Source organism: Monodelphis domestica, chromosome 1, assembly GCF_027887165.1.
Source record: "Monodelphis domestica isolate mMonDom1 chromosome 1, mMonDom1.pri, whole genome shotgun sequence".
Classification (NCBI taxonomy): Eukaryota; Metazoa; Chordata; class Mammalia; order Didelphimorphia; family Didelphidae; genus Monodelphis; species Monodelphis domestica.
This window is the reverse complement of record NC_077227.1, coordinates 317,848,245-317,874,627: the sequence shown is the minus strand read 5'-3', so window position 1 is coordinate 317,874,627 and position 26,383 is coordinate 317,848,245. Positions and strand designations below refer to the sequence as shown.

The following is a 26,383-nucleotide window of genomic DNA, read 5'->3' as shown; positions in this document are numbered from 1 at the left end:
ATTAATGCCCTACTCTGGGATGTCACCCCTTTTCTCTGCTGTTCTAGCCCCCTGACCTGCCACCTCCTCTATTTCTCCCCCAGAATCCCAGAATGTGAGTGTAGGAAGCTATTTCAATGGCCATCTAGACCAACTCGTACATGGAAGGATTCTCCCCATTCCATAACTTACCTGATAGGTGGTCATTCCACATCTGCATCAAAATCTCCAAGGAACATGAGTAATATGGAAATGTGTTTTGCATGATCACACATGTTTAATCTGTGTCCAATTGCTTGTTGTCTTAGGGAGGGGGATGGGAAAAGGAGGAAGGAAATTTGGACCTCAAAATTTCAAAAACTGCTTGTTAGAGATTGTTTTTGCATGTAATTGGGAAAAAAATAAAGTATGATTCAAAACTTCCAAGGAGGAGGATCCCACCACCTCTGTTCCACTTTTTGTTGGGAAGCTTTTCTGGATATAGAATGTAAATCTGTCCCTTTCTCATTTCTACCCAATACTACAGGTCAGGACTTCTGGGGTCAGAAGGAACAAGTCTAGTTTCTTTTCAACCCGACAATGCTTTAGATACTTGAAGCTATTCTGTGCCTTTCTGAACCTTCTCTTTTCCAAGCTAAACATCCTCAATTTCTTTAACGGACTCTGATTTGACGTGAACTCAAACCCCTGGATTGGACTTCTGATTGCCCTCCTCTGGGCACTCTCCAGCTTAGCAAGGCTTTCTTAAACCACGCTGCCCAGAACTGAACAGAATATATTTAGGATTCAGAGTACAAAGGGACTCCTACTTCCCTGTTCTTAAAAGCTCTGCTGCTCCCAATGCAGGCCAAGAGCACATTAGCCTTTTTGGCTGAATTTTGAGCTTACAGGCCAATAAAATCCTTCAATCTTTTCCAGAATAATTACTTTCTATCCATGCATGCTCCATATTATACTTGTGAAGTTTTTTTTTCCCTTTATTTGTTTTTGTATTTAAGGGCAAGAATTTTTATTCTGTTTAGTGTCCCATGATCCCTTTGGATCCTGACTGGCATCCCTTTTGTCAACTGCGTCTCCTTGCTTTAAGTCAAACAAGACTAGAAAGACTTTCTCTTTTCCTAGGAAAGAGTCAGTTTCTTACGACACCTAGTCTCTGAGGCTCTTATTTGGATTCTTAGCATAGTAAAACTGGGGGAGAACGTGGGGAACATGGGAAAGATGGGAAAGGCATCTCCTTGAGATTATGGGTGATGTTCTTTTTTCTTTTAAAAAAACTTTAAAGTTCATTTACTTAATTAATTAAGGATATTTTTCCATGGTTACATGATTCATGATCTTTTCCTTCTCTTCTCCCAGCCCCGTCCCATAACCAGTGAGCAATTCCACTGGGTTTTACATGTGTCATTGATCAAGACCTATTTCCATATTATTGATGTTTGCACTACGATGATCATTTAGAGTCTGCATCCCCATCAAGCCATGTGATCAAGCAGCTGTTTTTCTTCTGTGTTTCTGCTCCCACAGTTCTTTCTCTGGATGTGGATAGCATTCTTTCTCATAAGTCCCTCAGAATTGTTATGGGTGATTTTCTTAATTTCCCTATATCTCAGTTTTCTGTAAAATGAGGGAGAGGCATGAGCCTGTTTTTAGGTTCCCTTCCAGCTTTAGTATTCTGTTTTCTATATTCTAGGGTCGCACTTCCAGCTATGACATGTTCTACGTTCTAAGGTCATTTCCAGGGCTAACATTCTAATTCTATGTTCTAAGATCCATTTATCCATTTGACATTCTATGTTGTATGTTTGGAAGGTTCTTCCAGATCTAATGATTTATTAGTCTGCCTATGAATGAATAAAGAAAAATTTCTAAAATACCATATAACATACCAATACAGTGGGCTAAAGTGCTGGATGACAAATAGAAAAGCAAGATAGTCCCTGTTCTTGAGGAGTTTATGTTCTAATGAGGAATGACAACATATAGAGGAAGTTAAAGTTTTGCAAGTCAAATGGAAAGACCCATGGTTACCAGGGTGCAGCAGCAAAGCATATGATGATGAATCTTTTGTGTCGTTCCACTGGTAAAACCATGTCTATCTCTTTTTTTTTAACATTATTTTATTTGGTCATTTCCAAACATTATTCACTGGAAACAAAGATCATTTTCTTTTCCTCCCCGCCCCCCTTCCCACCACCTTTCCCTCTTCCATAGCCGATGCACGATTCCACTGGTTATCACGTGTGTTCTTGACTCGAACCCATTTCCCTGTTCTTGTCTATCTCTTTTTTTTAAAAAAAAATCTATGCCTTTGTGTCTTAGAATCAATATCACATACAGGTTCCAAGGCAGAACAGTGGTAAGGGTGAGCCAGTTGGGGTCAAGTGATTTGCCTTGGGCAGCTAGGAAGTGTCTGAACCCAGGACCTCCTGTCTCCAGGTCTGGCTATCCGTCCACTGAGCCACCTAGCTGCTTCTATTTTTGATACAAAGACAAGGACTTTGCTGGTGGCAACTGTTTTTTCTGAATCTTTAGTGTCTGGTGGTCTAGTAAGTAAAGGCTGCATCACCTGTAAAAGAAGCTGTCAGGTCTCATCTCCACAGAGGTTGCTGCCCTACATAATGGCTTTAGGAACTAAGATGGAAGCAGGGGTAGTGGTTGGAGGTAGTTTGGGGCTCTGCTATTCTGGGAATGACTGAGGAACCAGTGATTCTGAGGACTGACCACAGGAGATAACAACCATGGTAACCAAGCAACCTCAAGATGGTGACTATCGAGAACAATCATGGTGGAGGGAACAGTGATTATGGAGGTCAAAGCTATGAGGTGATTTGTAGAAGGTCTGGCTTTACCATGTTTTCTTGACTGACTGAGGTTATCTTTTCCCCTCTTCCCCACCAGAGGAATTATGAGCAATATTTTGGCTTTGTAGTCATCCACGGCACAGACACCATGGCCTTTGCCTCCTCCATGCTCTCCTTCATTCTAGGGAACCTTCAGAAAACTGTCATCCTCACGGGTGCTCAGGTAAGCATCCCCCGAGTCTGCTCAGGACAGAGGGGAGCAAGGGCAGGAAAGGGCTGCCTTAGCCACACTTGCCTGGTACAATATATATTTGCCACCATTGCCCTCGATGATTGCCTCATCCCAATGCCTCCAGCAGCCCACAGAGACACTCAAAGACCGTCTTGTCCAACCTTTCTACAGTGACCATGGGGAGTGCCTGAGGGTGGTAGTGATTGAGAACAACCACAGAGAATGAGAACTGAGGTGGGAATGGGGCAGTCCCAATTGTACAGATAAAGAAAAGAAGAGGCACCATTGGGGGCATGCTTCTGCCTTGGAGCCAATACACAGTATTGACTCCAAGATGGAAGGTAAGGGTTTATAAAAAAAAAGAAGTACCATTCTCTGCCTCCATCTCCATCTCTTACCTAGGTCCCCATCCACACTCTTTGGAATGATGGCCAAGAAAACCTGCTTGGAAGTCTGCTTATGGCTGGACAGTATGTGATTCCAGAGGTATGGACTTCTTTTCGCTTGTCTATGCTGGGAATTTGCTTGCACTGATGAAAGGAGTCATACCCTGCCTGGTCCCAACTGAGTCACTGAGGAATCAACTACATATAGGAACACATGTCTAAATAAATAAATACATATGTGTATATACACATACATACATACATACCCTTACCTTCTGTCTTAGGATCAATACTATGTATTGGTTTCCAAGGCAGAAGAGCAGTGAGAGCTAGACAATTGAGGTTAAGTGACTTATCCATGGTCACACACACACACTCAGAAAGTATCTGAGGCCAGACTTGAACCCTAAACCTCTTATCTCTAGACCTGGCTCTCAATCTACTGAACCATCTAGCTGCCCTCTGTCAGAATAAATACCACCAGCAACTAGAAGATGATGTAGATAAGAGGTATTGAATTTGGAATCAGAGGGACCCATGTTAAATTCCTGAGTCAGACATTTGCCAGCATTGTGACTTTGAGCAAGTCACTTAATCTACGTCAGCCTCAACTTCATTATCTGTAAAATAGGGATAATATCACATATATCATGGGGATGATGTGAAGATCAAATGAGATGACATGTAAAGTGTTTTGCAACTTTTAAAACTATATAAATCTTGGCTATTATTATTATTAATAAAAATAATAATAACTGACATTTCTCTTTGGTACTTTAAATATAGAGAAGAATCATGGGATGAACTTTAGGTTTGATTTGAAGTCAGAAGACTTGGGTTTAAAAAATAAAATTTCTCTTGCAAAGTTTTCTATTAAGATACTTGATGACTCTGAGATCCCTCAATATCTTTAGTTTTATAGATGGAAAAACTGAAGTTCAGGGAGGGAAATGATTTGTTCAACATCACCTAGGTAGGAAATGACAAAGCAGTAATTTTTTCTACTATGCCATGTTGCTTTAGGCAAACAGACCATTGTAGTGGACAACAAGTGATCTTCTCAGTTGGTTCCTTCTTCCAGAACTTCCAGAACTTCACTCTTTCTTGATTTCTTTAAATAAAGCACTTCACAGAATATCAAGAATGAATTCAAAGAAAGCCTTGATCTCAGAATAGGGCAGTCTGGGGCAGTAGAGAGAAGGGGATTTGGAAATGGAGGGACTGTGTTCAATTCCCAGACCTGTTACTTAATATATATGTAGCCCTGGATTAGTTACTTAATCTCTCCAGGCCTCTGTTTCCTCCTCTGAAAATAAAGAGGGTTGGACAGCTAGCTTCTACTCTGAAGACTCTATTATAAAATAAAGTGGTTGGGCAAATTGGTTTCAAAGTCCTTTCTTCTAAAACCAAGGATAATTCTGCTTAGGGGCTGTCTTTCTTTCTTTTATTTTTTAAACCTTCCATCTTGGAATCAATACTGAATATTGGTTCCAAGGCAGAAGAGCAGCAAGGGTTAAGTAAGTGGGGTTAAGTGGGTCACAGAGTCACACAACTGGGAAATGTCTGAGGCCAGATATAAACCCAGAACTTCCTGTCTCTAGGCCTGGCTCTCTATCCCCTGAGCCAGCTAGTTGCCCCTAGTCTTTTTTATTTTTTATTTTATTTTATTTTTACTTTTACTTTTAAACATTATTTTTATTTGGTCAATTTCAAACATTATTCATTGGATACAAAAATAATTTTCTTTTCCTCCCTCCCCCTCCCAAAGCCAATGCGCAATTCCACTGGGTTTTATATGTGTCCTTGATCTGAACCCGTTTCCATGTTGTTGGTATTTGCACTAGGATGTTCATTTAGAGTCTATATCCCTGATCATATCCCCTCGGCCCCTGTTGTCAAGCAGTTGCCTTTCTTTGGTGCTTTTACTCCACAGTTTGTTCTCTGCTTGTGGATAGTGTTTTTTCGCTTAGAACCCTGGGCTCTTTTAATATTTAATTTTTAAAATTACATAAAACAAAAATTTTTAACACTTGTTTTTTAAAATTTTGACTTCCATATTCTCTCCTCTCCATCTCCTTTCTTGAAAGGGGAAGCAATTTGATACCGACTATACATATTGAGTCATGCAAAACAGTTCTGTAGTACCCATCTTGCAAAAGAAAATGCGGACAGAAAAAAAAACAAACAAAATAAAATAACAATAGTATGCTTAGTCTGCATTCAGACTAAATGACTCCAGTTTTTTTCTTGAGTTAAATGGCATTTTTTGTCATTAAGTCCTCTGGAATTGTTTTGTATCATTGTATTGCTGAGAATAGCCAAATCATTCACAGTTGATTGTCATATGATATTGCTGTTTCTGTGTACAAAGTTCTCCTGGTTCTGCTCATTTCTTTTTGCATCAGTTCATTTAAGTCTTCTCCAGGTTTTTCTGAAATCCTCTGGTTCCTCATTTATTAAAGCATAGTAGTATTCTGTCATAACCATATCACAACTGGTTCAACCATTCCTCAATTAGTGGGCATCAAGGGACCATCTGTCTTGGTCATACTTTGCTTCTCTTATAAATAGTTTTTCTTCTTCTTCTGAGTATCAGGCTAACGCTGAGATTTCACGGTAGAATGCATTTGATCTGGCAATCGATCTCCTAAGGGCAGCCTGTTCTCAAGATTGGGTCATGGTCCCTCTTTAGGAAAGAAGTCTGTCTCTCCCTGTTTCCATTCCCTCTGTTCTTTCTGCCAGAGGAGGAGACTGATCTGGGGGAATCATCAAGGGCTTGGGCTTCGTGGGTTCCCCTTTTCCCTCTTCCCCACATGCTTGCTGACTCTGCACTGAGCTCCTGTTTCTTTTGCAGGTCTGCCTCTTCTTTCAGAACCAGCTGTACCGGGGGAACCGGGTAACGAAGGTTGATTCTCGGCGGTTTTCAGCCTTCTGCTCTCCCAACTTGTCTCCACTTGCCACCGTTGGGGTTGATATCATAGGTGAGAAAGTAACATATAGAGGGAAAGTGTGGGTGAGGCCATGACGCCTTTGCCCAAGGACTGATGAGAAGTCACCCAGCTTCCCCATTCATCCCAGGTTCCTTTGGAGGAGGGGAGGAAGTGCCTGGGTCTTTTTATAAGACTGTAGGATTAAGAACTGGAAGTTACCTTAGGTAGAGGTCATGCAATCCATTCCCCCTAGGAAACAGTCCAAAGAAGTGAAATTACTGGTTCCAAGGCAGAAGAGTGGTAAGGACTAGAAGTGACTTGCCCAAGGTCACATAGCTAGGAAGCATTAAAGGCTAAATTTGAACACAGGACCCCCCCATCTCTGGGCACTCTATCCACTGAACCATCTAACTGACCCTGGTTTTCTAGCTTCTTGTTCAATGTCCCTTTCCCCATTCTATGCTGCCTTTATCACCCAACTTTGTCTCATAAGCAGACTAAGCCTTGGAGGGAGCACTTATTCCCTCCTTGAAATTATTGTATCAGAACCTGGATTCAGATTCATAGTTGACTTGTGAGCAGTTTATGTTTTTGTGTGGAGCCTCATAGCCTTACCTAGAATGAATCGGTGAATTTCAGAATCTATCTTGGGAGGAAATTTGGTCAGAAATTCCCATTGCTTTGTCCTAACATGGTCACCTGATCTCTAGTAAGAAGAAAACTTACTACCAACTGAGGCAGCTCATTGCACTTCTGTCCAGATAGGATGGTTAGGAGTCACTCTAAGAGTGGTATGATGAAAAGATCATCAGATCTAGTGTTAATCTTGTTTGAATCTCAGTTCCAACTCTTAGTAGCCAAGTGAGCCTGCACTAATTACTTTGCCCAAGTCTTAGTTTCCCAATTATAAAGGCACTACCTGCCTTATAGGACTATTTGGAAGAAAGCACTTTAAACTTAAAGACCTGGGACACAGTGGCTTTCAGACAATCCCTTGCTGTTTGACCCTGGGCAAGTCACTTAACCCCCATTGCCTAGCCCTTGCTATTCTTCTGTTTTAGAAATGATACTAAGACAGAAGATAGCAAGAAAATAAAACAGAATGAAACTCCAGGACCTAAATGTGGCATATTATTAAGAAATTTTACCATATAACACTGAAAACCCATTCCTCAATCCTCATATCCCCAATCTCCTAACTGCCCCATTATTACTCCTCTTTATGCATTCTGGGGCAAAGTAAAAAAAATATATATATTAGAGTTGGAAGAAGGATCCTTGAGTCATTCCGTCTAATCTTGGCAGCTAGGTGCATAGAGCCCTGGGACTAGGGTCAGGAAGACCTAAGTTCAAATGTGACCTGAGACATTTACTAGCTGTATGATCCTGGGAAAGATACTTTAGTTTCTGTTTGCCTCAATTTCCTCAATTACAAAATGGGGATAATAATAGCATCTGCCTCCCATGAGGAGATAGCATTTATAAAGTGCTTAGCACAGTGCCTAATACATAATAGATTGTTTAATAAATGCTAGTTTCCTTTTCTCCTTTCCAGTCTGTAGGTGAGAAGGAATATATTCCAGTGAATAGCCAGCTTTTGCTTGAAGAACTTCAGTAATAGAACATTTGAACCACTGGGAAACACTTAGCTTAGATAATTGATGTTCTAGCTCCACCATTAATTCCTTCTGACACAAGGCAAGATGTTTGAGAATCAGTTTCCCCACCTGGGAAAGATGTTACCTCAATGAGTCAAGCCTTTGGTCCTTCTAGCTGAGGTTATCATTGCTAACAGTGACCCAAGGGAGGACTGGCAAGTGGCTATCATCTTAAGAGAGGGACTAGCAAGAGATTTCATTGGTATAGGGAATTTGAAGGTAAGTAAATACATATATAATACCGTTGTCCATTTCACATCGTGACTTTCCCCATTGTGGTTTCAAGATATCATGAGCCTGCATAAGAAATTAAATGGGAAATTTTGGGGAGTTTCAAGGAAGCCGTAGACAATATATGAAGGCCAGCAGATGACACAGAAAAAGTTTAGAAACTTGGAAATGCATATTTAACCCCAAATTTACAATAAGGTACATTCCATAAAAGAAAAAGAAAATAATTCCTACTTCTCTTTTATAGATTTCCTTTTATGGATTTTCCAGATCATGGGGTTGCCACTCCTCTAACTCCCATGATGTGGAAGAGATAACTGTATTTAATTTTTTTCAAAATACATGTAATAACATATTTTAACACTTGTTTTCTAAAATTTAGAGTTCCCAGTTCTCTCCCTCCCTTTTCTTTCTTCTCTCTGAGACAGTGTGCAATTTGGTCTAGTTGTACATGTGTGATGATACAAAACATTTCCATATTGGTCATGTTGTGGAAGAACATTCATATAATACAAAACAAAAAAACCCATGAAGAAAGCAAAGTGAGAAATAGTATATTTTGTTTTGCATTCAGATTCTATCAATTCTTTATCTGGAGTTGGATAGCATTTTTCATCTTGAGTCCTTTGGGATTGTCTTGGATCATTGCATTGCTGAGAATAGCAAAGCCATTCATAGTTGATCATTATAGAAATTGCTGTTATTGTGTCAATATTCTCCCACTTCTACTCCAATTTGCATCAGTTCATGTAGGTCTTTCCAAGTTTTTCTGAAATAATCCTGCTCATCATTTCTTACAGCACAATAGTAGTCCATTACAATCATATATCACAACTTGTTCAGCCTTTCCCCAATTCATAGGCATTCCCTCAATTTTTAGTTGTTTGTCACCCCATAAAGAGCAGCTATAAATATTTTTGTACAAATAGGTCCTTTTCTTTCTCTTTTAAGAAAAAAATCTTCTTGTGATACAGATCTAGTAGTGGTACTGTTGGATCAAAATTTTATAGACCTTTTGGCATAGATCCAGATTGCTCTCCAGAATGGGTGGACTAGATGTTCATGTACCAACAGTGCATTAGTGCCCCAATTTTCCCATATCCCCTCCAACATTTATTTATCATTTCTCTTTTATTAGCCAATTTGCTAGATGGTTCCTCAGAGCTGATTTAATTTGCATTCCTCTAATTAGTTCTGATTTAGATAATTTTTTATATGACTATATAGCTGTGATTTTTTTTTCCCCTCTGAAAACTGCCTGTTCAAATCCTTTGACCATTTATCAATCAGGGAATGAATTGTATTCTTATAAAATTGACTCAGTTCTCTATGTATTTCAGAAAGGAGATCACAGTTTTCTGCTTCCCTTCTAATCTTGGTTGCATTGGTTTTGTTTGTGCAAAATCTTTTTGATTATCCATTTTATTTCCTATGATTTTGTCTATCTTTTGTTTGGTCCTAAATTCTTCCCGATCTATTGATCTGACAGGTAAACTATTCAATCCTCCCTGATTATGCTTATGGTGTCACCCTTTATGTCCAAGTCTTGTATATATCTTGACCTTACCTTGGTAAACATTGTGAAATATTGTTCTATAGCTACTTTCTGCTACATTTTTTTCCCAGCAGTTTTTGTTAAATAGTGAGTTCTTAAACTAAAAGCTTGGACCTTTGGGTTCATCAAATACTAGATTACTGTGGTCAAAACTGACATTTTAAAAATAGTTTGATATTAGATGAATGCCTAGCAGTGGTGTCAGTCTCAAATAGAAGTGGATTGCTGCTTATTGACTTAGAAAACCACAAATTAGCATTATCTATGTTATTCATTTTGTTTAACATTTCTAAATTGGCCATGTTTATAATATTTCAATTGAAATTTAACAAACAGGTAAATCGAGGCATATCTTCATGCAAGATAACATTTATTAGTAGGTGCATGCTACCTGGAAATAAATGGGTCAGAGTTTAGCCTCCATTTATGCCAAAGACCCAGAGCAGAAGGACCGTTCCCCTTTGATAGGTTTTCGGGAATATAGAACAAACAACAGAGCAGAGTACATGATATCATGAGATTAAGGGCAAGATGAATGGTTATAAGGCTAAAGCCCAGGGCATAACATGATTGATTAGAAATTTGATAATGGAAGCTAGCAGTGACCCCTTCTGCCCCTTCCTATCTCACTTTCTTCTCTTGGTGTTTGAGTCCAAGTGCAAGATCAGAAGATAAAAGACCAGCCCCTTTGGTACAGCAAGTCAAACATCCTTGAAGGATGGCTTGATGGTCTAACTCCTTTGTGTTCACATGTATTCTCCAAGAACATTTTATTTATTTATTTTTTAAAAAAAAAACCCTTAACTTCCATCTTAGAATTAATACTATGTTCCAAGGCAGAAGAGCAGTAAGGGCCAGGCAATGAGGGTTAAGTGACTTGTCCAGGGTCACCCATCTAGGAAGTATTTGAGGCCAGATTTGAACAGAGGTGGAAATTGAACCCAGATCTTCCTGGGTTTGAGGATAGCTCTCTAACTTCTATATCACATTGTCTCTCTTAACTTTCTAGGAACCCAGAATCTTTTAGGAGGCATTCTTAATTCTTAATTCTGTTCACATATTTTCCCTAAAAATTTTTTTATTTTTATTTTTAAAAATTAAATAAAAATTTTTTACTAAATTACATGTAATAAATTTCTACATAAGTTTTCTGAAGTTACATGATCCAAATTGTCTCCCTTCCTCCCCACTCCCAGAGTTGGCAAGCAATTCAATCTTCCCCCAAACTTTTTTTTTCTCTTTAAATTTTTATTTGGTCATTTCCAAACAGTATTCATTGGAAACAAAGATCATTTTCTTTTCTTCCCTCCCCCACCTCCAACCACCTCTCCCATAGCCCATGCACGATTCCACTGGGTATCACATGTGTTCTTGATTCAAACCCATTTCCATGTTGTTGGTATTTGCATCAGAGTGTTCATTTAGAGTCTCTCCTCAGTCATATCCCCTCCACCCTTGTAGTCAAGCAGTTGCTTTTCATCGGTGTTTTTACTCCCACAGTTTATCTTCTGCTTATGGATAGTGTTTTTTAGATCCCTGCAGATTGTTCAGGGACATTGCATTGCCACTAATGGAGAAGTCCATCACCTTTGATTGTACCACAATGTATCAGTCTCTGTGTACAATGTTTTCCTGGTTCTGCTCCTTTCGCTCTGCATCACTTCCTGGAGGTTGTTCCAATCTCCATTGAATTCCTCCACTTTATTATTCCTTTGAGCACAATAGTATTCCATCACCAACATATACCACAATTTGTTCAGCCATTCCCCAATTGAAGGACATCCCATCATTTTCAAATTTTTGGCCACCACAAAGAGTGCAGCTATGAATATTCTTGTACAAGTCTTTTTCCTTATTATCTCTTTGGGGTACAAACCCAGCAGTGCTATGGCTGGATCAAAGGGCAGACAGTCTTTTATCACCCTTTGGGCATAGTTCCAAATTGCCCTCCAGAATACTTGGATCAATTCACAACTCCACCAGCAATGAATTAATGTCCCCACTTTGCCACATCCCCTCCAGCATTCATTACTTTCCATAGCTGTTATGTTAGCCAATCTGCTAGGTGTGAGGTGATACCTCAGAGTTGTTTTGATTTGCATCTCTCTGATTATAACAGATGTAGAACACTTTTTCATGTGCTTATTAATAGTTTTGATTTCTTTGACTGAAAATTGCCTATTCATGTCCCTTACCCATTTATCAATTGGAGAATGGCTTGATTTTTTGCACAATTGATTTAGCTCTTTGTAAATTTGAGTAATTAGACCTTTGTCAGAGGTTTTTATGAAGATTGTTTCCCAATTTGTTGCTACCCTTCTGACTTTAGTTATATTGGTTTTGTTTGTACAAAACCTTCTTAATTTGATGTAATCAAAATTATTTATTTTACATTTTGTGACTCTTTCTATGTCTTGCTTGGTTTTAAAATCTTTCCCTTCCCAAAGGTCTGACATGTATACTATTCTGTGTTCACATAATTTACTTATAGTTTCCTTCTTTATGTTCAAGTCATTCACCCTTCTGAATTTATCTTGGTGTAGGGTGTGAGGTGTTGATCCATATCTAATCTCTCCCACACTGTCTTCCAATTTTCCCAGCAGTTTTTATCAAATAGTGGATTTTGGGTTTGTCATAAACTGTCTTGCTGAGATCATTTACGCCAAGTCTATTCCACTGATCCTCCTTTCTGTCTCTTAGCCAGTACCAAATTGTTTTGATAACCACTGCTTTATAGTATAGTTTGAGATCTGGGACTGCAAGTCCTCCTTCCTTTGCATTTTTTTTTCATGATTTCTTGGATATCCTTGATCTTTTGTTCTTCCAAATGAACTTCGTTATGTTTTTTTCTAATTCAGTAAAGAAGTTTTTTGGTAGTTCAATGGGTATGGCACTAAATAAGTAAATTAGTTTGGGTAGGACTGTCATTTTTATTATGTTAGCTTGTCCCACCCATGAGCAATCAATGTTTTTCCAATTGTTTAGATCTAGTTTTAGCTGTGTGGAAAGCGTTTTGTAGTTGTGTTCATATAGTTCCTGTGTTTGTCTCAGCAGATAGATTCCTAAGTATTTTATATTGTCTAGGGTGATTTTGAATAGTATTTTGCTTTCTAATTCTTGCTGCTGAAATGGGTTAGAGATATATAGAAATGCTGATGACTTATGCGGGTTTATTTTGTATCCTGCAACTTTGCTAAAGTTGTTGATTATTTCGAGTAACTTTTTGGTTGATTCTCTAGGATTCCTTAAGTAGACCATCATGTCATCTGCAAAGAGTGCAAAGCTTGGTCTCCTCATTGCCAATTTTAATACCTTCAATTTCTTTTTCTTCTCTAATTGCTACTGCTAGTGTTTCTAATACGATGTTAAATAATAGAGGTGATAATGGGCATCCTTGTTTTACTCCTGATCTTATTGGAAAGGCTCCCCAAACTTTAAAAAAAGTTAAACATCAAGAATTTTTGCTTCAGAATCAGATCTGGCTTTTGGTCCAAACTTTTCTTACTATCTGTTTGGCCTCAGGCAAGTCATTTAATTTCTCCAAGCCTCCTCCTCTGTTAGTATAAAAATAAGATCATCACTTCAGAGTATGTTGGCTTTAATATGAAGCATGTAATTCATACAAAGTCAAGGTCACTTGAAACCCTCCAATTTGGTACAGAGACCTTGAATCCTCAGATATTGGGATTGATATAACATGAAAAAATAGGACCAACATTATGGTTTCATCAAAGAATGAATGAATGGGCACGGTTCTACCAAATTACAAACTTGGGTAATTAATTGAATGATTTGTAGCATATTTCATTCATGGGCATCATTTGGGTGGATTGAAGTGTGTCTGAGGCGGGACTGCTTGTGATTCTAATACTGGATTGGCTTAGAGTCTATGCCTAGCTGTTTTGGAACGAGCAAGGTCTAGAGGCAGAGCAGAGGAGGGAAAGCATTCCAGTAATGGGGGACTGCAGGGAGAATGCCTGGAGGGGAGAAATGTCTTGGTTTTTTTTCATGGAGCAGCCAGAAGGTCCCTGTGTCTGGTTCAAAGAGTACATGATGACTTTTGGATCTCTCTGTCTAGCCTTAGTCTCAGTCCTGAACTTTACCTAGTTCTTAGGTGCCTTTAAAAAATTAAAAAAGATTTTTTAAGAATATTTTTCCATGGTTACATGATTCATGTTCTCCCCCCCACCCCCCCACCCCCAGGGCCAATGAGCAATTCTACTAGGTTATACAAGTCTTATTTCTTGATACCTATTTCCATATTATTCATTTTTGTCATAGAGTAATCTTTTAAAACCAAAACCCCAAATCATATACCCAAATAAACAAGTGTTAGATTACATGTTTTTCTTCTGCATTTCTATTCCCACAATTCTTCTCTTGATGTGGATACCATTCTTTCTCATAAGTCCCTCAGGATTGTCTTGGATCATTGTATTGCTATTAGTAGCAAAGCCAATTACATTTATCATTCCACAATGTTTCACTTTCTGTATACAACGTTTTCCTGGTTCTGCTCATTTCACTTTGCATCAGTTCATGGAGTTTCAGTTATATAGAAATCAGTGAGTTCATCATTCCTTATTGCACAATAGTATTCCATCAGCATCATATACCATAATTTGTTCAGCCATTCCCTAGTTGATAGACATCCCCTCATTTTCCACTTTTTTTGCCATCACAAAGAGTGCGGCTATAAATATTTCTGTACAATCTTTTTTATTATCTCTTTGGGGTACAAACTCAGTAGTGGTACTCTCAGCTCCCTTTTGGACATTTATAAGTGGATCTCCTGTTGGCATCTCAAAGCCAATATGGCACAGACAGGACACATCTTCACTTCCCCAAACCTATTTCTCTTTCCAACCTGCTTATTTCTTATTGGAGATTTGCTATTCCCCTTAGTAAAATCCTGAACTCTCTTTCATTCCACAGATCTCATCAGTTGCCAAAACTTGTCATTTCTCCCCTTATAGCACCTTTCACATCTATATAGTTTTTTGGGGTTGGTGGCCTCAGGTCTCTGCCCTCTCTTATCATCCTCTACTCAGCTTTTGTTGTGCTATTGTGCTCTTCATGACCCTTTTGGAGGTTTTCTTGACAAAGATACTTGCCATTTCCTTCTCCAGCTCATTTTACAGATGAGGAAAGTGAGGCAAATAGGGTTAAATGACTTGACCAGGGTCACATAGTTAGGAAATGTCTAATGCTTTATTTGAACTTAGTAAGATAACATATTGCAGCTCTGCCACTCTATCCACTTGACCACCTAACTGCCCTCAGCACCCAATAAGTAGTTAAGTGCTTATTGATTAATTGATTAGGGAAGGAAAGAGAAAAGAAGAAACATTTATGAAACAGCTTCTCTGTGCCAGGCATCTTGCTAAGCACTTTACAGTTAACTCAGTTGATCCTTACAACAATCCTGGGAGGTCGGTGCTATTAACATCCCCATTATACAATTGAGATAGGTCAAATGACTTGGTCAGGGTCATATATCTAGTAAATATGTGACGCTGGATTTGAATTCATTGGCTCCAGGACTAGTGCTTTATCCACTGTACCACCTAGCTACCTGGAAGAGGGCTGAGAATCACAAAAGCCATAAGAAATTGAAGGAATATTACTACTATGTAGTATTGTCACCTTGTTGTACAGATTAACTATATTGAGGCCCAAGGAAGGGAAGGTATTTGTCTAAGGTCACACAGTAGTTCTAAGAATTGTGTCCAGAATTCACATTCTACCTTTGTGCTTTCTTGGATTGTGAGAAATGTAGCTATATATCTAGTTATAGTTGAGCAGAAGGTAGGACTGCTAGGTGATGCAATGGATAGAATGCCTAGGCAGGAATCAGGAAGACTTGAATTCAAATTTGACCTCAGATACTAGTTGTGTGACTTAACAAGTCACTTAACCTTATTTGCCTCAGTTTCTTCATCTAAAAAATGAATTGGAGAAGATAATGGCAAAACATTTCAATATCTTTGCCAAGAAAACCCCGAATGGGGTCATGAGTAATTCAAACAGGACTGAACATTAACAAAGAAGATGCCCATCCTTACCTCAGTGCCATTTTTCTTTGTGTGTGCATGGGAATGTGCCCACATGCAGACAGATGTTAGAACTCTATCCTTCTGGTGCATGTGGATATATGCTTCCAAAATGCCAAAAAAGTTTTGTTTTTATGGAAGTCTAAGAAAATTTGAAAGTACATGTAACCTTCTAACGTTACAGGTAAACGTTATTTAGGGTTTTTATGTCTCTTGTTTTGTATTAACAGATTCTGTTTTATTTGGTTTAACTTTGTAAAAAATTGGTTAAATATCTTTATTTTCATGGAGGTAATTCTTCAGAATCTTATTGTTCTCCAGTCCTCCAAAGAATTATGTTCAAACAAATGTCTGTGGAATAAAACAAATTGTGGCTTTTTTCTTACCCACTCAAAAAAAGTGTAGCCACTGGATAGCACACCCTGATAGAAATTGTTCTGTAGCTGCAGAATTACTCCTGAGTATTATTTGGGATTCTAGCAATTAGTAAGTACCAAATCCCTTCATGTTTTACATATGGATACAAAAATAAAATTGGGAACAGTAAGGTAGCACAGTGAATAGAGAACCAGGCTTGGAGATTCAAGGATCTGGGTTCAAATGTTGCCTCAGACACTTTTCTAGCTGTGTGACCCTGGGCAAGTCCCTTAACCCCTTGCTGCTCTTCTATCTTAGAACTGATACTAAGACTTAAGGTAAAGATTTAAATGAAATGAAATCAGATCTTCTCTCAAGGAGTTTATAATCTAAAAAATGAAAGGAGGCTTATTCACAAATAGTGTAGGAGAAAGATTGAAGTGCTTTAGGAAAGTTTGAAGAAGGAGAAATCATTCTCAGCTGGGGAGATCAGGCTGGGATTCTCAGAAGAGGTGGTCCATGAACCTGGCCTCAGAAGAGGTGGAGGATTTCAGTGGAGGGCAGCCTGCAAACATGTATGGCAGCTGGAGAGGGCAGGATGAAGTTGGGGCGCAGAGAGTTTGTAGACTATGGGAACGGACTGGAAAGGTCACTGGAACCAGGTTGTATTGGTTGGTTATGAATGGTTTCTAGGACTTGTGAGTTTGGTTTGAATTTTCTAAAAGGATCTTGTATACCCTCCCAGCCTCCCTTCCTCTTTCTTTCCCCCTTCTTAGCTTGGGGCAGGTTGGGAGCTGGTGCCTGAATTTACAATGAATATTGATTGATTGATTGATTACTTCCTTACTGGAAGGGATGGAGCCTTCCTAAACTGCTACCCTTTCAAGAGTCTGGGCAACAGATTGTGGAGCTAGGTGGACTCCTTATTCTTTGGGATTATTTACAAATTCAGAATCAAACCTCTCCAGCTAAGTTCTAGTCTTCTTTGTCTGGTTTCATTCATCTTAGAACAACCCCATGACTGTTATTTATTTATTTGTAGCCTAGCCCATGAATGGGGCATAGTGGAGAGAACTGTGGGGCTGGAGTCAAGAGGATCCAAATTCAGTTTTAGATACTAGCTGTGACCTTAGGCAAGTCACTTAACCCTGTTTGCCTCAGTTTCCTTATCTGTCAAATGAGCTGGATAAGAAAATGGCAAACTACTTTCTTTGCCAAGAGAATTCCAAATGGGGTCATGAAGAGTAGGACACAACTGAAAAAATGACTAGTAAGTATCCCCTGAAATCCCTTAGATATAGACACAAAGAACAATAGGAACAAATGCGATTTACCTGGGACCTTGAGCCTTAGTTTACCCATCAATTAAATGAAGATGGGACTAGATTCTTAACTCTTTGTGTTCTGGACCCTTTTGGCAGTCTGGCACATGGATCCCTTCCTAGAACCATATTTTTAAATGCATAAAATCAAATGTATAGGATCACAAAGGAAACTAATTTTATGAAACATAATTCTCAAAAAATAGATTAAAAAATACATATTTTTAAAAATAAGTCGTCAAATCCAGGTTAAGAATCTCTAGACTAGAAAGTCTACTATTCTTGGGTTAGAACCTTAGGGATCCTTTATTCTTGTTTTACAGGTGGAGGAAACAGGCCTGGAGATGATTTCACCTAATGAGTCAGAACCAGAGGCAGGACTGGAAAGTCTAGGTCTCCTGACTTCTGATTCAGGCCCTTTTTTTCCACACCATATTCATTGCTTGGGTTGCTGGGATACGGATTTCTAGAACCTTGAGGTCTGAAGTCAACAATGCATTCTTTGGTTAGGTGCCTGCACTCAATCCCAGCTGTGGATGTGGGAAGGGGGTGCTTGGTTCTGGTACTTCATGGGCTATCTGGGTGGATCCTCTGTCTCAGATCATTTTGATAAAATCCCTTGGTCCTCTGATGATTGTTACGGCTACTCTGGCGAGCAGGATTTCTTGGGGTTTACTTTGCTGCATGGAGTGGGATGTGAAAGGCATGGGGTGGGGGGAAGAGAATAAGTATTTATCAATCACCTAGGTGCCAGGCACTATGCTAAGAGTTTTCCAAATATTATTTGATTCTTTCAACAACTCTAGTAAGTTTGACAAATGAGGAAACCGAGGCAAACTAGGTTAAGTGATTTGCCCAGAGTCACACAGCTAGTAAGTTTCTGAGACCTGGTTTGGATTCAGGGCTTGCTGCCTCCAGTGCTCTAAGGCTCTTTACTGATCTCTTAGACTTAGTACCAATCAGAAGTCCCATTTCTTTTGTGAATTATGTTTTTTGTGCTTCATGTTTTTACATTTTCTGCTTTTGTCTTATGTTTTGCTTTTGTTTTATTTTTTAAAATTTATGTTGCTTTATATTTTTAGGCTTCAACGTTTTCTTGCCTTGTTTTAAAGTTCTGCTTTTCTCCTAACATCCCTGGAAGGCAAGAGAAATTATCTTTATAATAGGAATGAAGACAAATGCCTTAATTAAGGTCACCCAGGAATAGTCAGAGAGCCAGAATCTGGACTCTGTTCTGTGCTCTGTCCCATGTTCTGTCTGGTGTACCTTCCAAGGACTCCAAATCACATGTTTTGTTTGATTTAATAACTGGGAGTCTGCTTGACTTAGGACAGCCCAGGGGGTCAGTCAGTTGTTTCTGATTTGTCACTTGCTAGCACATGTTAGTCATAGGCCATCCTCCTCAACACTTAATCCTTAAGTAGGGGTGTAGACATTCCTGGTTGCTAGAATTCTAAAGACTAAGCAGGTTGGAGTAAATCTAAAATTCACAGTAGCTGATAAGAAATCAGATTTCCTGGGGGCAGCTAAATAGTAACACTGAGCTTAGACTTCAGAGAGCCTGGATTCTGATGGGCCCTCAGAAATTTCCTAGTTTGACCATGGGCATGTCACTTAACCCCTCATTAACCTAGTCCATCCTCCTCTTCTGCCTAATAATTGACAGTGATGCTAAGACTGAAGGTAAGGTTTTTTTTTTCCTTTAAAGAAGAGATCAGGTTTCCTGATTCCCTGTTGGCAATAGAGTTCAGGAAATGGAATTGGGAGAATGAAAAGAGAATGAATGGACAGTCAGACAGACAGAGACAAGACAGGCAGGCAGGCAAGCAGATAGATGAATAATATTAACTGCATTTATATAATGCTTCAAGAGTTGCCAAGAACTGACAAATATTATCTCATTCTAGCCTTTCTATAACCTCAGGAGATTGGTGATATTTTTATCCCTATTTTACTAATGAGGAAACTGAGACTAAAGTTAAGTTAAGTGACTTTCCCACGATCATCCAGAGGGTATTTTGAGTTGGTATTCAAACTCGGGTCTTCCTGACTCCAGATCCAAGGCACTATCCACTGTACCACCCAGCTATCCAATTATTATTTATTCAGCATTTAATACAGTTAGGAGCAAGCAAGATAGTTTTTTACCTCAAAGAATTTACATTCTTTTTCGGGGGACTGGGTAGGAAAACAGTGACTTGCCCAGGGTTACATAGTGTTTGTGGTTGAATTTCAATGCAGAAAGAAGCGTCTTCCTGATTCCAGATCTGGTGCTTTATCCACTGTACCATCTAGCTGACCCAGCAACTTATATTCTTTTTTTTTTTTCAAAAAATTTTATTTAATTAATTTATTTAGAATATGTTTCCATGCCTACATGATTCATGTTCTTTTGCTCCCTTCCCCACCGGGAGCCAACGAGTAATTCCACTGGGCTTTACATGCCAGCAGCTTACATTCTAATGGGGGAAGATGACACTTAAAGGGGCGCTTGAAATGGGAAGTATATAGCAGCATGGAAGCTTGGACCCAGGAATGAGAAGGCAAAAGCTGACCTCTCAGAGTTGAGGAACGCTGGCCAGAGTCTAAGTTATCAGCGAGAGGGGCATGGATTTGAACAGTCCAGGAAAATAATAATAACAATAATATTAATAAGTTTTTTAAAAACCTTATCTTCTATCTTAGAATTAATACTGTATATTGGTTCCAAGATAGAAGAGTGGTAAGGGCTAAGCAATGGGGGTTAGGTGACTTGCCCAGGGTCACACAGCCAGGAAGTATGATCAGATTTGGATCCAGGATTGGGTCTGGCTCTCAATCTACTTCGCCATCTAGTTACCCCATGGTAACACTTATTCAGGGGATTCATAATCTCAATGGTGATATCATGGATGCTGTTTATAGTCAGCCCACATGCTTATTTACTGAGCCATACTCTCTTTGTTATCTTTTTGCAACCCCCCCCTGAGATGCTCTGCCCTATGCATTGCAAGCCTTTTACTGGCCCCTTAAGTATTTCCTGTAGGCCTGAGCAGCATTCAGGCTGGCCCTCCGTCATCCCTCAGGATTGCTGTCACCAGCCCTGCTCCATTCCTGGCTTTGTACGTGAGTGAAATGACGGCGGATTTCTATTTCACTGTGAGATAGACCTTTCCCCAACAATGATCCCATGATTTCGGGAGTACCGGTTCCAATTCCTGCACGATGAGAATCTTGGTGGACTTCTGAGACCAGACCATCTGGTCCAAACCACTAATTTTGCAGACAGAGAGCCTGAGGCTACAAAGGGAGAAGAGATAAACCCAAGGCTTTTGGCAAGTGTTGGACATGGGATCTGAACCCAAGGCTTTTGACTCCAGGTCCTAGCGTTCTGTGAAAATCACTGTCAAGCACAGTGTACATGTGGATAAGAAAACATTGTCATTATCTAATCCAATTCTCCATTTCAAGAGGAGGAAACTGAGGCCCAACCTCAGAAGGGAAGAAATTTGCCCAAAGTGGACAAAGGTGAGGAAAAGAGGGTTAATGACTCACCCGGGTCCCACAGCTAATAAATGTCTTAGGCCAGATTTGATCTCATGAAGTTGACTATTCTTGATTCCAAGCAATAAGTAGCAGAGCTGGGAACTGATCCTAGTTCATAGAAAATAAGAGTTGGAAAGGAATTTAGAGTTCACCTAAAGACCTGGGAGGATGGTGGATGAGGAAGAAAATAGGTGGTAGAGCATTGGGCAGAGTATCCTTTTTGTGTCTCTGCCTGCCCTTTCCCCAAGAAAACTCTAGAAAGAGAAGATAAAAGCCTTGGATTCGTTCATTGCAAAGGAGGCATTTCCCAGCCTCAGTCACCCTGGGGAGAGATGAATCACTATCTTATCTGGCATTCAGGGTGGCACTTCCTGGTGCCCCCACTGCCAATTGGCAGAGTTCGGGGGCATTTGCTGTGTGAATCATGGGCCCTCTGGTAGCTTCCACCTGTCCAAGTCCCAACAGGTTGAAAAAATTAGACTGTGCCAAGCCATTGATGAATTAACTAGATAAATGAATTATTTCCTAGGAGGCAACATGGTGTGGTAGAACACTGAGCTTGCAATCAGAGACCCTTGGATTCTGACCCTGTTACATTGGGAAACTCACTTTCCATTTCTTGGCCTCCGTTTCTCTCATTTAAAAAAAAAAACCCTCACCTTCCTTCTTGGAATCAATACTGGGTATTGGTTCCACGGCAGAAGAGTGGTAAGGGCTAGACAATGGGGGTCAAGTGACTTGCCCAGGGTCACACAGCTGGGAAGTGGCTGAGGCCAGATTCTGAATATTTTTTTTATTTTCTTTTTACTTAAAACCCTTACCTTCCATCTTGGAATGAATACTGGGTATTGGTTCCAAGGCAGAAGAGTGGTAAGGGCTTGGCAATGGGGGTCAAGTGACTTGCCCAGGGTCATACAGCTGGAAAGTGTCCAAGACCTCCCATCTCTAGGCCTGGCTCTCAATCCACTGAGCTACTGAGCTGCCCCCAGTTTCTCCCATTTTAAAAATGAAGAATGAGGAGATTATACTGGCGCAGTGGTCAAATAGAAATGGGGCCACTATCTTGTAATAAGAATCTGAGGACGCCCTATGTTGACTTAAAAAAATAAACCTTTACTTTCTGTATTAGAATTGATACTAAATATTGTTTCAAGGCAAAAGAGTGATGAGGCTGAGGCAATTAGGGTTGTGACTTGCCCAGGGACACAAAGCTAGGAAGTGCCTGAAACCAGGACCTCTTTTCTCTAAGTCTGGCTCCATCTACTGAGCCACCTACCTGCCTCCTTATGTTGTTTTAAAACATAACATCTTTTAAGGTTCATTGCATTTTTATTTCTTTTGTTAAATGGCTCCCAATTCCAGTTTAATCTGGTTTGGACTACACTCAGGGGCCTTGCAAGCCCTCTGTTTGACACATCTGGACTAAAGGCCCTTGAAGGCCCCTTCGAGCTCTCACAGCCAGATTTGAACTTACAAAGATGAGCCTTCCTGACTCCAGGTGCAGCACTCTATCCGCTGAGCCACCACCTCCCTCCCCAACTTAGGCCGTGTTCTAGGCTTAAAGCTCTATGAGAAGAGGGACGGTGTCTTACCCGTCTGTTTTTTTTCTTTCCAGATCTGTATTCTCTCACTTCCCCCTCGCTGTCTCCCCCACCCCTGCCTCTCATCATCTCAGGCTCACGATGGGGGAAAAGTAAGACTATACCAAAAGAAGGTTTATTTAGGGAAGGCATGGAAAGGATCTTCAGCAAGGATGTGCAGCTGATCCCAGCTTCCTTCCTCTGTCGTCCTTGTCAGTATCCTTATCAAGCCTGATGGAGGAGCTTCTGACTGGTATATGGGATGCCAAGAAGCTATGGCAACAGTTTAGCCCCCTGGACCAACGAAGTACATGACTTGTTTTTAAACTTATTAACTATATATATATATATATATATGTATATATATATATATATATGTGTGTGTGTGTGTGTGTGTGTGTGTGTGTGTGTGTGTGTGTGTGTATTTTAATTCTATAAGCCATGTACATATCATTTTAACCCTATACACTATATATATTACATATATATAAACCCTTTTAAACTATAGGGGACTTTAGAGAGTAGTATCAGAGGCAGGATTTGAACTCAGGTCCATTAACTCAGGAGCCAGTGGATTTTTTTTTCCATTGTACCTCATTGCTATCCACTGAGGCATGGAAGGATAAATCTTTAGAAGTAGAATAGCGTTTGGGGTCAGTGGAACTGGGCCAGAATCCGAGCTCATTATTTTGGAGATGATCTTGAAGATCCTCTAATCTCTGCGTCTCTACATCTGTGATTTCCCTCTGTGCCAATAATAAGACCTTGCTTGTACTGGCCACCGGGGAAATATTTGTATATTAATTGACTGTGACTAGCTCAAGGTCATAAAGCTAACCAATAATAGCAACCACATCGCCTGACTCCACCTGAGACCTTGAGAAAACCCGGGTGCCTCTTGGCGCATTGATGCCAAAGCTGCTGGGGATCTCCCTGATGGGGCAGAGCACCTAAAAGAAACTAGTAGCTTTCTGTCACTGTATATTTTGGCTATCCTGATGTTTGATTGCATTGGTGAGGAGACCTTTTGTGCAACGCTCTTGCCACCAGAAAATCAGGCATGGACTCTTCAGAGATTTGCCTGGGACATGGAGGAGTTTCCAGAGTCACACAATTCATGCTAGAGGCAAAATTCTACCCAGATTTGCCCTACTCCCAGGCTGTCTTTCTATATACTCTGCCTCTTTGCAGAGTTGGGAGAGGGGAAGAATGAAGGAATCGGTGACAGAATAAAACATACGGGGATTGCACCTGTTTCAAGTCGATTTCATGGTCCCTTGGATGCTTGTTGAACATGGATGTCCTTAGGGCCACTGACTCTTCTTGGTGCTTCCACTGAAGCCTGGCTACTTAAGACATCTGATTGGGATTGCTTTGGGTAGATGATTGTGGGAGAGGAGAGAGCAGGGGAGGGAAGGTTTGTATTTATGACCCCATCCGTTGGAGCCCTCAGCCTGCCCTTCCTTCCTATAATGGTTTTTGTGCTCTCTTGCTTTTTTTCTTTTTTGTTTTTAAGGCAATTGGGGTTAAGTGATTTGGCTAGAACCACACAGATAAGTACATGGGAAAAGATTTGAACCTAGACCCTTCCCACCCCAAGCCTGACTCTATGCCCTGAGAGACTTAGCTGCCTCTCCTGATTTTTCTCCCTCTGAGAATGGCATCAGAGGACATCCCTGAGAGGTGTGCGTTTCTGTCTCTGATGGAGACAGCCTCATTTAGTAGAAAGATGTATAGAACTAAAAATCAGTAGACCTGGGTTGGAGTCTTGCCATCTTCTTTGGTGGAGGGAATTTCATCACTGGGAATTTCCTCATATTGTTGAAACTGGAAGTCTCATTAAAAAAATAAAATGAACATCAGATTTAGGATAGACTAAAATATTTGCTTTAAATTTGCTTCAGAGGTACTTAGGTGGCTCAGTGGATAGAGTGTTGGGCATGGAGTCAAAAAGACCCGAGTTCAAATATGGTCTCAGATGCTTGTTAACTCTGATCTTGGGCAAGTCACTTAACCTCTGTTTGCTTTAATCCACTGGAGAAGAAATGGCAAACCACTTCAGTGTTTCTGCCAAGAAAACCCTATAGACACTTGTGATGCATTATGGCTTGCTAGGCACAAAGGATTGGGTACAACTGAACAACCACCACCACAAAGACTTGCTAGGCATGTGACATTAGATAAATCATTGTCTCTCTCTCTGGGCCTCAGTTTCTTCATCTGTAAAATGAGGAGATAGGACCAACTAATGATCTCTTTTTTATTGTTATTTTTATTTTTTTATTTAGTCAATTTAGAACATTATTCTTTGGTTACAAGAATCATATTCTTTCCCTCCCTCCCCTTCCCCATCCCTTCCCGTGGCAGACACACAATTCCACTGGCTTTTACATGTGTCCTTGATCAGAACCTATTTCCATGTTGTTGGTCTTTACATCCCCAGCCATATCCCCTTTGACCCATGTAGTCAAGCAGTTGTTTTTCTTCTGTGTTTCTACTCCCACAGTTCTTTCTCTGGATATGGATAGTGTTCTTTCTCATAGATCCCTCCAGGTTGTTCAGGATCACTGCATTGTTGCTAATGGAGAAGTCCATTACAATCGATTGTACCACAGTATGTCAGTCTCTGTGTACAATGTTCTCCTGGTTCTGCTCCTCTCGCTCTGCATCACTTCCTGGAGGTCGTTCCCAACTAGTGATCTCTAGCTTGAATATTCTGTGATGGTTTTCTCTGCCATGTTGGAGCTGTTACTCTGGCATGGTAGGAGTGTGCATGCACACACACACGTGTAAATAAAAAATTAGGCCATAGACTCTTGAAGCTAGAACACTTTTCCCTGTGACCCTTCTTTCTATTTATGGATCGTTATCAAGCTTCCATGGTATTTAATTGCTGCTGTTTTTATTGCTGTGGGATGTTATTGTTTTATTAATATTTATTAATATTTTTATAATTATGTTTGCCTATATGGTGTGCAGAAAAGGCAGTATGATGTAGTGGATAGAGAACTGACCTCAAACTGGGACCACTTGGGTTCAATACTTGCTATTGGCACATGTTTACTATGTGTACTTGGCTGGGCAATTTATTTCACTTAGCATATTTAAGATTTTAAAAGTACTTTACCTAGGCTGTTATCTCATTTGTTCTTCACAGCAATCTTGTGCGATAGGTGCTATTGTTATTTCCATTTTACAGAGAAGGAAATTGAGTCTGAGAGTGGCTACGTGACTTGTCCAGGGTCACACAGCTAGGAAGTGTCTGAGGACAGATTTGCAAATCTTTGCTCTTCTATTGCTAGAAGCAGCTAGAGTACTGGCCCTGGAATCCGGAAGACCTGAGTTCAAATCCATCTGTAGGTACTTATTAACTGTGTGACCCTGGGCAAAACCTCTGCCTGCCTTAGTTTCCTAAACTATAAAATAGAGGTAACAATAGCAAATACCTCCTTGGGCTGCTGTGAGTATCAGATAAGCTAATATTTGCAAAGTGTCTGGCACATAGTAGATGCTTAATAAATGTTTGCCTTCTCCGGTCTGCTCAGGGTAAAGTCATATTTTTCCTTGTCCTAGACATTGTGCACGCACACACACACACACACACACACACACACACACACACACACACACACATAAAATTAAAAAAAAAAAACAAACCCATGTCTTATTGGCTCCAAGGCAGAAGAGCAGTAAGGGCTAGGCAATGGGGGTTGAGTGACTTTTCCAGGGTCACACAGCTGGGAACTAGCTGAAGTCACATTTGAACCTAGAACC

General features: G+C 40.1%; 1 protein-coding gene across 2 annotated transcripts in view; it reads left to right on the top strand.

Moving 5' to 3' along the window:
- Window positions 1–26,383, top strand: part of ASPG (asparaginase) — a 141,281-nt gene that overhangs the window by 32,698 nt on the left and 82,200 nt on the right. For both annotated transcript variants that reach the window (XM_007473475.3, XM_007473476.3), the window contains 3 exons: window positions 2,878–3,003; window positions 3,415–3,498; window positions 6,253–6,379. In XM_007473475.3, the coding sequence (XP_007473537.2) occupies window positions 2,878–3,003; window positions 3,415–3,498; window positions 6,253–6,379 (337 nt within the window). The remainder of the gene's footprint in view (window positions 1–2,877; window positions 3,004–3,414; window positions 3,499–6,252; window positions 6,380–26,383) is intronic.